Raw genomic sequence first — 17,554 nt, 5'->3', positions numbered from 1 at the left:
ACATTCTTCCAGCATACCCAGTAATGTCAGTTTGACCTTTGTTTTTACTTGCATACCTGAGATGGCCTTCCCCACCTTGTTTAGAGCACTTTAGGAGCAGTCAGGCAGCAAGCTGCTATTGCCAAGTTGAAATAACAAGCAAAGGCAATTGCATGGAAAAAATTCAAGTCTCACACAGATAAAAGAGAAAATAAGATAGGGTCCTCCAGCTACCAGCAAGTAAACTTCAAACAGTTCAAATCAGCACTGAAAGTTCAGATGCTTGTCTAGACTCTTTCAGATATCCTCAAATTTAGATCTGGAGCTGAAATTAGGCTGACTTGTTGAAGTTTATCTATTACAGCTCACTGCGCTCTACTTCCTTGTTCACTTAAGTACTGCAGAAACCCACCTGATTTAGTCCTCGACTGTACAGACGCTATCCACACAACATATCCACACAACATATCCACACAACATGAAAAACAAACATTGCAGTTAAAGACTTGCATTTCCTTTATAGGACTTGTGCATGTCTAAAGACACGTTCATTCAACAGACTACAAAAGCCAGTGGTTTCACTGGCCTGCCTACTAATGAGGCTACGCGGTAGCCACCAGGCTGACTTGGCTTGTGCCAGAAAAATTTCCCCAGCTCCCTGTTTCTGGGAGCATTAGCACATTCTAGACACACACACAAAAAAACATTTTTCATTTTCTGTATCAAGAGCTCATGAAACCTACAGAAAGCAAAGTTCGGCAGGTTCCCAAACATAGGCTGAACAAGAACAGAACATCCTGATAAGAGCTCAAATTTTCAAAGCCAGTGGAATGAGAAAATAAGCTATCTTGTAGTATGCTTCAAGCTTCCCAGATAAAGTGGATATGCTGAAAAAAATAGCCAGCAAAACAATTTTTGTAAGTTTTGAAACAGCTCAGTAGGTAACACTGAAAATATTTCCTTTTCTTTTTTTTTTTTTTTTTTTAAATTCACATTACTCCAATCCAAATTAAGACCATTTTGATAGATACCTCTGGCCTGTTTAAAAGAAAATGATGCTGAACCACAGAATCACAGAATTGTAGGGGTTTGAAGGGACCTTGAGAAATCATCGGGTTCAACCCCCCTGCCAAAGCAGGTTCCCTAGGGCAGGCTGCCCAGGTAGGCGTCCAGATGGGCCTTGAATATCTCCAGAGAAGGAGACTCCACAACCTCCCTGGGCAGCCTGTTCCAGTGCTCTGTCACCCTCACTGTGAGTGAAGAAGTTCTTTCTCGTGTTGGTGCGGAACTTCCTGTGCTCCATCTTGTGGCCATTACCCCTTGTCCTGTCCCCACAAACCACCGAAAAGAGGTTGGCCAAATCCCTCTGTCTCCCACACCTCAGGTATTTATACACATTGATGAGATCCCCTCTCAGTCTTCTTTTCTCCAGGCTGAACAGACCCAGGTCTCTCAGCATTTCTTCATAAGGAAGATGCTCCAGGCCCCGTATCATCTTTGTGGCCCTCCACTGGACTCTTTCCAGGAGATCCCTGTCTTTTTTGTACCGGGGAGCCCAGAAAACCCTCCCTCCATTTTTTGCATTGCAGAGGCCTTTGTACATAAGGACACAGTTCAAGATATTTAAGCTAGCTCTAAAAGATTTGGCACATATAATAGCTATACTACAGCAGCATTGCATCTGGATTAGATAAGCTCTGCTGAGAAGATTTCTCTCTGTGCAGCAGTGATGTGGGTGATATATCTTCAAACACACAGTATGATCAGGCTCTCAGTGCCAGACAGCTGTGCCAGCTACCTGTAGCTGTAGGAGCTACCTGTAACACCTCTCGTGCTATGCAACAGCTACAGAAGGACCAGCAGAACAGACTGTGTGAACACCCCTCAGTGAGCCCTCTTACATTTATTTACTTTTAATTAATTTAATTAAAAGTAAGTGAAACCTTTCTGCTCCGACAAGATTAAGAGCATCCCCAACCCTTTCTGCCAGCTCTGGTTTGTGAGCAAGCTTTCAACAGACATCACCATCCTAAACCCACATACCTATCTCTGTAGCAGCCACCCGATTAGAACATCACACACCCTTTGATAAATCTCAGTATCTTCAGAAGAGTAACATAAGAGAGAACGGGACCATCCCGACCACCGAGCCCAGGCCTGGGCCAAACGCAGCGCTGCCGCCCCTCCGAGCCAGAAGGGAGCACGTGGCGCTGAGCTGAGCCAAGCTCTGCCCCGCAGCCCAGGCCATTCGTGCGCGCTGTATGCATCCCTAGAAATTCTGCCTCCTCCCAGAAGTTCTGGATACTGGGACTTCACAGTTTCAGATCACAAGTTTGCCTGTGTTCATATTACTGTTAGATAGGAACAGAGTAGAAACACAGATTCAGAAGTCTCCTAACTAGCTAGTACTCTGAACCCAAACTCCAAACACCGATAACTTAGATATACGTTTCTACCCACATCCAGAAGGGAGCTGTGCTGCAGTCCTCCACTGTTGCCATGACTGAACTCCAGTGTTAAAAACTTCCAAGTTAGCTCAGAAATAATCCATGCAGTTTATTTCTGTTGATCACTCACAACTTCTTTAAAACAGGTTTGTATGTAGTAAAGCTTACAATACAGCTTCTACTCAGCATTCACACATCTTGACCAACATGGCAATAACTTCATGTTTTTCAAGCTGACTCATCCAGTCGCTGTGGTATTTGTTTTCATTTACTCTAACTGGATACAGATGCTGCTCTTCTGATACATCTTATTTTTATAAATAAATTTGCAATGCAATTAAATAAAATTTATAACCTGAACCCTTATGAGTTTCTTGTTCATAACCTGAGTGCAAAATGGTACCTGAGATTTACGTACATTTGTTATGCACACAAAATTCCTTTTGTTTTTTGACTGAAAGTAGTTCTGGAGTCTAAAATCTAAAAAAAAAAAAAAAAATTACTTTGTGTTTTGCTTACTTGGAAAATGATCATTAATTTCAGCACAGAAAATATTGTTATTAAAAATATTGAGTGCTGTCTTGGGTGAATAACTCATCTATTAGCCTGGGATCAATGTAAATTAATCTACTCAGCACCATGAAAAGGCTGTTTCTGCTCCTTATGTTGCATCAGGGTAGGAAAAGGTCTGATAAAGAATGGATGAATAGGCAGAACAAATAATTTGTCATACAACTTCCTTTTAGAAGCAGAGTAATTAATTTAGATAAATTATATCAAGCGTCCTGCATTTTATATGAGAATTTCATTAAAGTAATGACACTTTGATTAAGTTCCCCTCTAACACGAATTATCTGCAGGAGAAAATTAGCACTTTCATTCCTCTTCTCTTCAACATCCTCTAACAATTCCTGGCTATCACCAGCTCTTTGTAATCAGCCAAAAATCTCTTCTCTGACTCCAAGCCTATGTAGTATCCATATCATCACCATCTACATAACAGCACACAGCAGGGCAACCCATAGACAGCCTTGTAAGATTCCTGCCTAGAGAACCTAGAAATTAAGACCCTTACTAATGCCCACAGCCCCAGTAAACATCTTATTGGTAACTATTTGGATATCACACTTTTCTTAACATTGAATGGTTATATAGAATTAAACTACTGCTGAAATCAAAACCTGAACCTTGTTCCTGGAACTATATCCATAGAGAAGACAGACAGTTACAACAGCCCATTCATTTTCTCATGACTTCTCCCTTTCATTTCTGTGGTCGGTGAGAGTCTCTCGACGTGCAAAAGGAAACCTTCAGATCAGCTGATTTCTCTCTGCTCACTATGAAGGTATTTTCACAGCAAGCTTATATATCTATGATGTTTTATAAACCTGAAGTGAAAACATTTCAGCCATTTACTGCAAACGTAGTCAGAAGAAAGCCATTCAGTATATGTCACCCAAAATCATAAGATCAGGTCATGAGATTGTTTTCTCAGATCCTGAAACGATATAGCAGCCAAATTATCCACAGCAGAAAGCCCACCTGAAAGGTGGGATCACACATTTTCAGGTGTGACACCTAAAGAGGAGAACTATTAGAGAACAGGTCCCAAAGTGAGCGTACCCTCTGGGTAATAAGGAAAGCAGATATAGAATACTATTGTGAAGTGCAGTATGTTGTAAATTGTTCAAGCTAGTTTGCCAGAGGTTTACCTGAGTCTGTTTTTCCCAGAGTACCATGGGTTATAAACCCTGAAAGTTTATAGAGGCATCTTCTATCATGGTTCATTTGTGAGATATGAGGTTTGGAAGACAGACAGGTCTTGCATATGAGGGGAACCAGAGGGACTACACAACTTCCATATATAAGACACCAAACTCATCCCAGAAAGGTTTTCATCATCCACAGTACTATGATGCTGATCAAGAGAAGGGAGAGCCTGCATCCAGCAGACCCAAATAATTTTGAAACAGAAGAGAAAAAAAACAGATAAGGATAACTATATTTATCAAAAGGAAGCAAGCCAAGGTTGTTCAGAAGATTCACAGGGTACCAGTAACATACATGCAAAGCTGAAATCATTAAGTAAATTAATGCCACAAGACAAGAGGTGCCCTTTACACTTAACTTTCTTGCCTCCTGAAAGCCACATTTACCTCCAGCCAGTGATGTCTGAAACCTATTTTCTTGATAATTAATTTTAATCTTTTTATCTTTTACTAGACCCTCTTCTGACAAGAAAAAGAAAGAATGCCTCAGCAACAGTCAGTCAGTGAGCAGCTGAATTGCCAATGTCATTTCCACATTGTGTAAATTAACATTTTTCAAGATGGTAGGGGAAGGACCAGATAATATGAAATAATTCCATGCAAGAGTAAAAAGTAATTTTTTCAAACTAATTGGATCTTCAATCCTGATTTTTTTCAGCAAAATGAGAAAAGCCACATTTAAAAATCAAAGCTAAAGCCTTTTTAAAGAGTTCTTTAATCTCCCAGAAGGGAAAAATAAAGGGCTACTCCTGTAGTCCAAGTTTTAAAGAAGAAATGCATTTCAAATGGCCATGAACTACTCTTGATCTCAATCACTCTATTGTTTTTTCCTCTGACATGAGCTACAATACAACACAGCATCCAAAATTAGCTGTTCTGCCCCACCTCTATTTAGCTTTATAAGATATGGAATTTAATTTGCAAGACAACCTAAAGGACACCTGGTCTTTGAACAAATCCTGCTTCTTCCCTCCCCCCCCAACCCCCCCCCCCCCAAAAAAAGGCAGAAAAATAATGTACATCAATCAGTTAAGAAACAACCTGCTCCCATTGGAAAAAAAAAATACATATTTAACATTTTATTTACTTAAAGAAAAATAGGGTCCAAAGCAGTCAGTTTCTCCTTACAGAAAAGATCGAGAACTGTGAGCATTTAGGTGCACCAATGCTGCAATTCACAGCAATGGCTCGCTTTCCCAGTTTGATACAAATCAAGAGATGTAAGCTAGGGATTTCATGCAAAAATTCTCTTGAAATTTCAAAATGAGTATTTGATGATTCCACAAACTTCTAGCACCATCTCTTCCAAATGGAAAAATGTCCAAACAGAATCAGGTGTAACGGTAGGAAAAAAACAGTGATATTTATCAAGTTGTAGCTACTTTGAGCTATTTCTTGATTCTTACCCACGTCATTAAGTTTACAGTACTAACTCACAATGTTATCAAAAACCTGGATTATTTTGGACTTACAACATTCTCCCTTATGCATTATCTTTATTCAAATAGTATATGCAATATACTTAGAGAAATGATTCTCTCAGACATTGAATTAAAGACGAAATTAACTGCTAGATAATTACAAGACAGTTCATTACAAACGTACCTCTCCATCCCTCACTGACTGAAAACACAGCTCACTTTTTTAAAAATTTTATTATTATTAAGAGCTCCTTCAAAGATTCCGTTGTCCAAGACATTTGTGGGAAATCTTCTGTAGCATGTCCTGAAGCTCCTCAGGCAGACTACTGATTTAGTAGTCAGGGCTGACTCAGATGAGCACATATGACTCATATATACATATATGACACATATATGCACATATGTCATATATACATCGGAAGGATTTCTCTTCAATGAAAAGATATATTAGACTAGCTATCAGTTAATGTAAGTATCACATTAACAGAGATTATCAGAGCTATAGGAGGTTACAACCAGAATTGGAACACCGAGGAGTATTCCCCACTTAGTAAAATGAACTGATTTAACATTTTGCCATTGTTTAGTAACTCAGTTTCATGTCTGTCTAAGATGAATTATAGTTACGTTAAAACAGAATGAAGCATTTTCCCTGATGAAATAATCTAGACAAACTTCGCTACGGTAGCTGTACAGCCAAAAACATGTAAATTCAACAAGGCCATTGCACCATATTATTGTATCTGTTATGCCCATACTTCCTTTATTATTTTTTTTTTAAATACAACTGAATTGCTGTAACCTCAATGTTTTGCAGAGCTTATCTCTACTCTTTTTCATATGGCAGTGTCTCCATGCATATTCAAACAACCTCCAATGCTTATTTACATAGTGCCCTAGCATTCAGCATCATTTACTTTTGCATCACAGTGATTTCTTAGAAACAAAGGTTTGTAAGCTATACCTAGTCCACACATAGAGCCCTTGATGATGTCAAAAGGGGACAGGAATAATATGAAATATTACGAAAACTGCAGTGCTACAGGGTGAGAGAGATTTGGACCTAATCAACAAGTGTGTGCCCAAACACCCGAGGTGAATGATCACTATCAACAAGCACCCGTTGCTTTAAAAGAACAAGCTTAGAACCAAGGGTAAGCCATCTTTGAGTCCTACCCCCATTTTTTGATCAGTTGGTCAGTAGTTTTCTGATAGAAAAATAGAAGGTCTTTGCTTGACTTTCAGCTAAGTCATAATTTGACTGGGGAAAGAAGGTGGGGAGGGGGGAAAGCGGGCAGGGAATGTAAAAAGAAAATCCAAGGTTTGAAGGGCTAGATTTCAAGTGAAATCAGAATGGCCCATCCATACCAAGGGGACTGTGTCCCATTCAGTCCCTGCTGTGATTAAGAAGGGACTGAAAGCAAAACTCCCACACCGTAGTCAACTTCTATAACTGAACACATACACAGTCTCTCTTCTCTGATGTTTTCATTGCACTTTTACTTGATGTAAATAATGCTACTTGGAGAGAAGGGCTGAGAAAATGAGAAAAAAATACATATTTCTATCTTGGAAACCTTGAACTATGGAAGGAAGTAGGTCCATAAAAGAGTCACTCCCCTTCCCTACCCCAAAGTTCTCAGAAAAGTTCCAACCTTCCACAGAACAAAGCCACAAAATCACCTTTATGGCAGAGCTCTACTCCCTCAGGCAACACAAAGCGCAGAAATATCCCCTGCCCCTCAAGACCAGCCTCGGCACAGGGTTTCACATGATACAGGGTCTGTGTTGATCAGGGTTCACAACTGGCTTAGCAGCCATGAAATTGAAAACATGATATCTTAACTGTCATTGTTGTGACAGTCCTACTAACAGGGATGCACTGTCATCAAAAGCTTCTCTCCCCTATTCATACAGGAAAACAGCTCAGCCCTGAAGGTTACCCTGAAATGCATCCAGGGGCCAGCTACCAGAGGTAAAAACTTCCTCAGAATACTCTGAGGAATTGCAAAGGGAAAAAAAATCACTTTCTTATGTAGACCATTTATATTATAACTTGTCTGTGATGCCTGGTCAGCGATGCTGTCAGTGATGACTTTTTTTTTCAAAGCAACTTAAAAGATTGTTTTATGTCACCTCATTGCAAGAACTGAGGTTTGGGGAAAAGCTGCTATTAAATACCAGAGATCACATCACACATCAGTTAATATGCTTACTGTCTGCTTTAGAGATTGTCACCGGTTGAGCAGATTCATCCTATAGTGATCCAAAAGGAGAGTTGATGCTATTTGCGCATACACAACTTTTTGACCCTGATATCAATGCACTTAGCCTCCACTAATTAAGCTCCAAAATAAAAACTTCATTTGGACTTGTCAAGTTCCTTCAGCCAATTGAATCTTTCTTCAGGGAAAAAAAAAGAGGCTCTGACATCATCAAGATGAGACTAGCTTCATTCATCATTAGCTCTCAGGATCAAGCAGACTATGTTGCAGTTTATAGGAGGAGGAGTGACACCTCCACACTGGGAAGCATAGGCACAAGGTCTATCTGATTCTCAACATGATACTGTGGCTATAAACAGCCCGAGCACAAAATCTGCTGAAGAGATAGACTGATGTAGTAAGAGGAGGCAGGGCAGAAGCCTGTCCCGCTCCACCAGCTCAAGCCACAGACTGTCCCAACCTGTCATCGCCCTAGGAGCTGCATTTTGAAACCTACAAAAACCTAGTCCAGCCAGTAACTCATGTTCCCGGGGTGCTGGCTGGTCCTAGTTAACCTCCTGGAATTACATGCACAAACTCCATCTAACAGGTCTTTTGCATATTGGTGCTAGAAAGTGAAATGTCCTAATATAACAGGTTTTTGTCAGACTAGTGCTGCTATGCCACATGCCATTACTGCAGCTGTAGCACAAATACAGACTAATATATTTAAATGCTGAAGAAGAAATATTTTTACCTTTCTCTCACTGCACCCTTCCAATCCCCACCCCCTACTCCTCAAAATTAGTATTTCAAGGTAGACCACTGTGCTGCGCTTTCTCCCAGGGGTATTCCAGAAACACACACTGGGATTTTAAAGCCTGTCATTGAAGCAGGTTAGACTACTAGAAATCCTATTTCAAGTTTGCATTCCTGTTAATTTGAACTTATCCAAATCCAGTACACTTACAGGATGAAAAAGTCATTTAAAAACTCAATTAGCATTTCTCTACCACCTACAAATAAATGAATGGAAAAATAATCACTTGTTGGCCTTATATAATCTTTCTACCATCAACGGATTTTGAGAACAATTATATAAAGTGCATTATAGGGCAACCAAAAACAAGGGGGGGGGGCGGCAGTGGGATTGTTGAAGAAGCCAGGTACAAGTGTAGCTCCAGCAGGTCCTTCCACTTCTAAGTTATCCTCCCTTAGCTGCCAAAGTGAAAAGTACAAAAGCCACACAACCTCCTTGTGCCAGCAGGCAGCAAGGAGCTTGGCATTGCCTGCTTTTAGACAGCTGGAGAGTTGCACACGTTCAGTCTCCTGTTACTCAGGCCCAAACCCAATGCAATGTCATTGATTTTAAATGGACATTCCCTACCGAAAACACTGAATCATGGGGAACTGCGCTTTGCTTCACAACTTTACACTGGGCTTTGTTTGTTTTTTTTCCTTATAATAATTTTTCTATGAAAAAAGCTCCTCAGGCTGGACTTGTTCCCATCTGCACAGCTGTGCCAAAATGCTTTCATCCGAACGTGAAGTATCTCTGCTTTCTTTGCCCAGGCACTTCCAGGAAAGAGACCAACAATCTGATGGATCATCAAGAGTGCGCTGTGTTCATGACCTGGTCAGGGGACTGCTGGGCAGTTAATTGCAACCCAACATGAACTCGTTTTGAGAATTTATGAAGAAAAACTATTAAGGAAAACAGCAAACACTATTTTCTATACATTATCAAGAGAAACAAAAGCCTAATTGGGGAAAAGAGATCTTTAGCTTCCATCCAACCGATTACAAAGTTAATAGACCTAAAGTTAATTAGAGTGCTAATCAAGTTCACCTACATTGTGTTTTAGACATGAAAAAGATGTTTATAATGTTCAGCAATTAAAAGGCTTCTCACTGGCCCTCTCTTCTGCTCAAGCTTCTCAAAAGATGTTTCCTGTCTTACTTTCCCCAAAAGTTCCCCTCTAAATTTCTTAAATCTACCTATTGCATATAGCCTACAAAAAAAAGCCATGAAAGATCATGTATGGGAGATAATATTCTAGTCCCCTGGAAATAGAAGGTAGAGTATGTTGCTTTCTTTCCCTCAACTAGTATCAATAATTTGAACCTTCCAATAATCTGCTGTTAAAAACACTATTTTTGACAGACTCAGTAACAAAATCCGAGTAAGAATTATAATAAGAAGTGCCCAGATCATCCATCCCATAAATCTTTCTATTTATAAGAGGTGTCAGGGTGCCTTCCAGCACCTTTAAACAAACATTAGGCAGTTGACAAAAGGTACAACTAAAACACAGTAGAGACTCAAGGAAGGGCACCGCCAGGGTAAAGCATATTGAGTTAGAAAACTTTCTTTAGGAGAGCTCAAAAAATGGCATTCCTCTCATGCCATGAAGATAAATGCATCCACAATTACGTAATAATACAAAAGAACTTCAGTTTGCTAACCTCAGCATGTACTTCAGAGCAAACTTACAACTTCAGCCCAGAAATTTGCCCATGGTGACACAGAGCTCATGAGGTAAAAGTTCTTCAAGTCCTATAAATAGCCTTGCTGCAAGCCTAACCTTCTCTCCTGCCATCTCCTGTTTTTCCCCCTTTTACTCACTGAGGCACGAGTACCTGTGAACTTCAGTTCAAGCTTTTTCATTTTCTTACCTTAAGGGTTTTTTTTTTAATGCTTGTAGTGACAGCTGTATTCACATGATTACACTTCACTTAAAACATCATTAGTAGACTAGGAAAAATCCAGGTAGAGAAGGCAGAGGAACAAGAATAAAACAGCACAGACATTATAAACAGTTTCATAGAAACATCTAAAAAGAGTGAACTTTAAAGGAGCTAAAAATCACAAAGGGAATACAGCAACTGACATTTTATTTTCCACAAGATATTAGAAACTTCTGCAGCAAACCCTCCCACAAAGTTTTAGTTCTTTCTAACATTTTCACTAATATCTAACAGCCAAAGCAACACAACTTCAGCCCATTACATTTCATGCTGCATGAAAAGATAACCATGCAGAATTAAAACAATTTAGAGAATTTTGCAGAAGCTTCTCCTGACTGTATGGAATAAACTAGGATGTCACAGGGGATTTAAAAAATGATTAATGGGTATTAATTTCCAAACTGTCAACATCTTCACAAGCCAGAAGTGATAGCCCAATGGCAATAGGTCAAATTAGAGCATAATCCAAAAGCAAACAGTCTTACTGTTATGCCAGAAAGAGGGGATCATTTTCACCAGAAGTGACCAATCCAAAAATCAATCACATCTAATGAAAACTTACGCACATGGTATAACATATCTTAAATTCAGGCTACACAGAACATACAACCACTCGTTAAGTAGAAATAGCTGAAGCATTTAGCAAGTCCAACAAAGCAAAAGCAAGCTCTGCCAGAAGCTCTGTTGGAGGAGTAGTGTCTGCATAGATAATGCACCAAGTAAATCACATTAGTAAACGGTTAACTGCTTGGCCAGCTCCAGCAGAAAAGAGTTCCCACATCTAAGGGAACATCTCTGAAAAATCTGGCAGCAACTTGAAGCAATACCACTGTTTTTCCAGTATCCTTATTTAAAAAAAATAATTATTTTAAAAGTCATTCAAATTTCACTTAAACGAATAAATGTGAATAATTTAATGAATAAATGTAAAAATTTAAGTGAATAAAATTCACTTTTAAAAGTCATTTTATTTTTGTGACCCAAAGAGTCGAGAGCCTTATCAAGTATTTCATAAGAATCAACAGATTGCATAAATGAACCATAACAGTTTGTAATAACTGGTCATTATAGCTCCTGTTTCACTCCCTAGCAAATTATGTGACTTGTTAAAGCTATGGAAATAGCAAAGTCAACTAAAACACCAGACACATCTTCTTGAGAGCTGCCATGCTCCGGCATGAACTCTTAAGAAACAACGTATTTTGAAAAACCTACCATATCTCTTTGTATTATAAAGAAGAGCCTGATATCTAATTACAAGCCATTCTGTTTTAAGCACAAACATACCAAATAACATTAACTGGAAATAAAATATTGCTCCAACATGTTTTTTCCATAGCTGCCAAAGTTTCTGAACTGCTTCAAACAGAACCAAGACGACCTGTTTGTGTACTTACTCCCCTTCCTCAGCAGCCACGATGACTGCCCCCAGCAGCTGTCAGTTTGGCTTTCTGCTCCCTATCGCACAAGACAGTCTGCAGCTCATTTGCCCTTTTAATCCAGAGCCACTTCAGGTGGCTGCAAGAAGGCTCACGCTTCCAAGAGCAAGGGAAGTTATACCCACCTCTTCTCCACGAGAGAATGAGGAAAGCAAATAGCCTCCTCACTTCTTTCAGCCACAAGTTTGGGCCTATTAAAAAGAAAAAAGACTGGTGCAGATCTTTATCAGTGGCTACCAGGCCAGTAAGGTTTGCAGGTACATTGCTTCCTCAGCTCAGAGTTTCCTAACTACTTGCTTTCCTGTAGTGTTGGTGGTTTCATTTGTAAGTAGCTGGCATTGAGCAATAAATGGAAGCTTTCGTTCTGAAAGCAGCAATCTCTGTATTCTAGCCTACTGCATGTAGGAGAAAATAACGATGCTCTAACAGCATCCAAGCACAGGAAACCACCCTGCAGTCCACAAGCACAGAAACCTTTGTTTTCATAGAAGAAAATAATGTAGCAACTCTCCAACAAGGCAAGCATAGTTACAGACCTTGATCTGCAAAGATGATGAGTATAAAAGCTATTCAATATACGTAAGGTAACTGATAATCCACATTTCCAGCAGTGCTTTACAACAGACTTTTTTTTCCCATTCCCTCCTGTTTTCTACTGTACATGCCCTGTCATAAGATACCTATGATCAGATCCAACAAAGGACTTATTTCTTCTGATCAGAGGGCAACTAAACTCATTAGTGCTTCTGTATCACTCTCAGATGCCTAAGACTGTCCCAGAACGAAGTTATTACTGATACGTAGTTAGGATTTAAGTGAGAGAATCTCTGCCAAATCATCTTCAGGAGCTCAACCACATGAAGATGCTTGAATGCCCCACTCAAACACTGCAGAATTCACTGTCATTGAAATGCAATGACTGCAGCTGGCAGTGAAATCCAGCCCCTTCAATAATAACTTCATGGTCTGAGCAATCAACCAGTAAGCACAACTCAAATCAGCTCTTCTCAGTTTAAGTTCAAGCTTCTACCTCCTCCTTTTTTTCCTGGGAACACACCATCGTAGTTAACTATAACAGTTAACTAGTTCTCAGGTCTGAAACAGAACTCAGACCTACGTTTCTGGTGAAAGCACTTTTATGCTGTCTTCTCAGGGCTCAGATCTAGTCCATAAGCACAGCTAGTACGAAACACTCAGTTAAGAATTGTTATAGCTTTAAGTTGTATAGCATACCAAACTGAGTGCTCTAGCACACAAGGTAGAGCCTAACTGCCCAAATCAGTATTTTCTTTTGCTCGTTTCTTAACAGGAAAAAAAACAAATTCACACAAAACATGATTACAGATTTGGGTTTCTGAAAAAAGCCAATTTCCTATTAGGTTTATTTGGAATTGGCTGTTGAGCCCTCCTTTAAAAGGTACCTTAAGCCAGAAGCAGAACTTCTGTTGTAGAAGTAATGAGACTAAGAACGTCAAGCTTCACTAACACTTTAACAAAAAATTGCCGAGTTGGATTTGTTAGATCTTTTTCCCTTCGATTGAGATGTGCATTGCGATGATTCATTGTATGGCTTCCAAAAAATCTTTCAGTCAGCAGTACTTCAGCCTGCCTTAGGGTAAGAAAAGCCTCCTGCCTTCGTCTCCCTTGGAGCTTGATAACTGGGTTGGATTTCTCATGTGGAGAGCTTCTGTCTAACTTTCATTAAAAACTAGATAACAAGGATTAAATCTGGATCTGTGGCTAGTTGAGAAAGAAAAAAAAAAAAGGAATAAGTAATGTCAGCCTGAGGGGAATTCTAAACAATAAAACTGCTTCATATAGCTTTCCTTCTTCATTTTCTAGAGAACCAACCTCGCTGAGAATTCAGTACACTGCTTATCTTGTTATGACATCAGTGCCTTTTGTACTCACATTCAAGGAGGTTAACTGCAAGTTTAAACCAAAGTGAATAAGTTATCCTTGATGTAGCTCTAATGCATGAGGGGAAACAGTAGGGTGGATTTCCATAACAGTCAATTTATCAAAATTCTCACTGGAAGTGACTTGTGTGTGACTAAGCATTAAGCAGCTCAGGGAGCTGATCAGCTGAAAACTAACCAGTAATGAAACTAATGAAAAAAAATGAAAGTCTTGATCTAGATCAGCTCAGCCACCTGACCCTAGGGTCATACACACATCAAAGCTAAGAAGAACATTTGGCAGGGAGAGCGTACCTGCAGCCACACACAATTCCAATTGGATTAAACCACTGCAGGTCCATACTATCAGATTCCCTTTACTTAACATACCCAGTTCAACTAAAGATTAATTTTGCAAATGATCAGATTAGTGATGTAACCGCAGAATTACACTTGCATTTTAGCTGAAAATGAAGTCCACCTCCTGCTTATGTCATTTGGATTTTAAATTCTCTCAATGAAAGAGTGTTAAGATAGCATGGCTGATGTTAATTTACTGTATGACTTACATCAAGACAGAACTTTTTTTTTCCTTAACCTGAGCTCTGAAGCCACCCATTTCCCTCGGGTCACATAAATTGCTCTCCCTGTACTGAGCAGAATGGAGTTACTGTTCTGCAGTTTCCAATCTCGGGGTTTCTCTCCCCACTTGTGCTGGTGCATCTCTGAGGATTCTAATGAATTATACAGCACAAAGCAAACATGCTTCTAGAGCACTAAATTTAGAAGACAGGCTTTGGGGGTTCTTGAGGGAAACCCCTTCCCCCATCCCTGAATGATGGTGTGAGAGAAATCATCCTCAAATAACACGTCTGAGATTCAATGAAGTCTTCAGACTTCAGCAAGCAGTTGCTAGGATTTTCATACTAGTGTAAGCCCTTAATATCAAAAAGGAAAATTACTTAGATAAATTCAGTGGTTCAGAACAGCCAGCAAAAATCTATTATAAAATTATATAAGCAGAAAATAATTTGTGCATACAATGTTTAAATGTCACTTCAGTCTTCCTTCTCCTTGGCAGCTGCCCTTAAAAGCTGGTCACCCAAAGTTTCCCTTCTCTCAGCTTCATCCAGAAAATATACTATATTTTCCAAAATATACTTTAAACTCTGGACCTTTTCTATTTTAAGTGCTACCAATAAAGGTTATAAGATGAATAATCATGAAAGCCAAGAACTGACATGGCCCATTTCATCCTCAACCGTCCTCCAACAGACCCATTTATGTACTTGGCAGAACTGTTTTTAAAGAAGTTGGTTGTATTATGTCAAACTGGTTTCCAAACTTCTTGAACTTCGGAGCCATGCTCCATGATGAAAGAAAGTTAAGACTCTGCTCAGCCCTGCAGAGCTACCGGAGGGGGATCTGGGTGCTCAGACGGGAACAGGGCATCACTGCTGCAGCTTTGCTTTCTTGGACTCACTAAGGAAGAATCACTGCTCTAACTGCTTAACTGCTGCACAGCTACCGCCTTCCTTCCTTCCAAGATAATTGCTGCACTGTCCTGAGGATTAAGGGGCTGTGAGGAAATATTCTGAGAGAAGCAAATCTCCAAGATTGAAGAACAGAAGGGGGGGGGGGGGGGGGGGGTCGGAAATCTCAATTCTTCTGTTGCTGTCCCCTGTCCCTTCCCCCCAGCCCACCCATGCCTACCAGGAGCTGTGCAGGATGTTGGGAATTGCTTCTCCAATGATTGCTTCTCCAATGCAGCGCAAGATTGCCATCTACAGGCCTCTGGATTCAAGACGATTCTCAGACAACACCCTAAAATTGAAGAAAAATAAGCATGAAATAGGTTGTGCTCTCCATATAAATTCAGGCCACAGCCTTTTTTTTTTTTTTTTTTTTTTTAAATACTTTGACTTGAAACATTAACCTACAGTCCGCAGGTAGACTAAAAGTTAAGGAGTATGCAATATGACGCCAAGATTAAGATGACGTGATAAAAATTATTACATTTTCAGTAAATTCTTCTACACATTCATGCCTCAGCTCTTATTGTTTTCTGATAGCTCTAGGAGATCGTGGCATACTCCTGCCTTTTAATTTTCCTACAGCTTTTCTTTCCCTGTTTTTTTTTGTTTGTTTGTTTTTGTTTGTTTTTTAATAAAACAAAAGCTCAGAACAGATCCACCAAGACTGTTATACACAGCAGACCAAAATTATCACAAAACTGGCTGGGTCCAAAGAGGTTTTCAAGTAGTTTCAAAGTTTTATTATTAGTATCACCATTACTGCTACTACTTTTATCTCGGAGTGACACTGAAGTAATGCTTACAAATGCCATCAGTATACCTGCTGCTACAGACACCAAGGTATCCCAGTGCTCCTGCAGTGAATACCAACTGCAGGCAATATTATTGAGAAGGGAAAAAAGCACCAAAGATCTGCTTCATATATGCTTGTTTACCTTGACTGGATGTAAAGTTTATTTTTATTTTTAACCATTACTTTCCTCAGAAGATACAGCAGAAAAAAAAACCTGAAGTGATTACTAACATATGAGAGGGAAAACAGCCATTTTTACACACGTCATACATAAGAATTAGTTAAATGTTGAGCACTTCTCTGCTTCATGGACCAAGGACGCTGGAGGAAAAGCCCTTGACAGAAATAGCTCAGTTCTAATCCTTAAGACAAAGAGCTGCATTAAGTCATGGCTCTGAGCATGCACTGGGGCTTAAGGAAGACAAACACCAGAAACCAAGCACTACAAATGTCACATTTCCCAGCTAAGCTAACCACATTTAACAGGATCCAATTGTATGAAGGCAGCAAATACAACAGTAAAGCATTAAGCAACTTCAAACTTGGTCTGAAGCAAAACCAAAGCAACAGCTAGTATTTCTAGAGTACAACAGTAGAGTGATTTTCTGGAGAGCTGTATTTTCTGTATTTCTTCCCCTTATAAAGAAAGGTTGATAAAAATCACAAAGAAAAAAAATATTACCTCATTAAAAATCCAGAAGCTCAAAAATACACAAAAGCATCTCCATAAGGGACCATGCACTGTACAAAGTGTACATTCAGATAAAGTCCACACGCTATTATGTGCCTCCAAACAGTTTTTATTATTTTTAAGACATGCAAAACTTACCAGCCTGAAAAGAATGTTACTATCACACAGTAACGAAGAGTGTTAAACATCTTTCTCTGAAGTCAACAAATATATGCCATATATGTGACAAAACAACATTTAACCAGGCCTGCAGAAATACTTATGACAGCATGAAAGAGAGGGGACTTGCTGATCACATGAAACTTCAGTTGAAATAAATGGGGATGCTGAGCCCTTTGCAAGATCACATCTTAAAGCCTGTGGGTTGGTGTAGAAAAAAATGCAGGGAAGACTCATCTCTGAAAGCAATGGAAAAGAAGTAGTCTTATCAGCTGAGTAGCAGCCTTTCTTAAAGGCAGGAAATCATGAAGTGAGCAGTGGCAGTATCAAGAGAAATCACCAAAGTTAAAGCAGTTTGCAAGAAGTTGCTATCAGTGAGCTACATACTGTGATCTGCCATTGTTCTTATTTTTTTTTTGGCTGAAGGAAGATTTTAAGTTATTCCTTTCCTTCTCCAGCCATCCTCTACAG

General features: G+C 39.5%; 1 protein-coding gene across 14 annotated transcripts in view; it reads right to left on the bottom strand.

Moving 5' to 3' along the window:
- Positions 1 to 17,554, bottom strand: part of LOC308177538 (uncharacterized protein) — a gene marked incomplete at its 5' end in the record, with an annotated part of 322,880 nt that overhangs the window by 267,174 nt on the left and 38,152 nt on the right. For all 14 annotated transcript variants that reach the window (XR_013939209.1, XR_013939210.1, XR_013939211.1 and 11 more), the window contains one exon: positions 15,619 to 15,729. Coding sequence is in view for 1 of the 14 variants with exons in the window: in XM_080555018.1 (XP_080411144.1) it covers positions 15,619 to 15,729 (111 nt within the window). The remainder of the gene's footprint in view (positions 1 to 15,618; positions 15,730 to 17,554) is intronic.

This window comes from Anser brachyrhynchus (assembly GCF_964034855.1).
Source record: "Anser brachyrhynchus genome assembly, chromosome: 14".
NCBI classification, from domain to species: domain Eukaryota; kingdom Metazoa; phylum Chordata; class Aves; order Anseriformes; family Anatidae; genus Anser; species Anser brachyrhynchus.
This window is presented reverse-complemented; position numbering and strand designations above follow the sequence as displayed.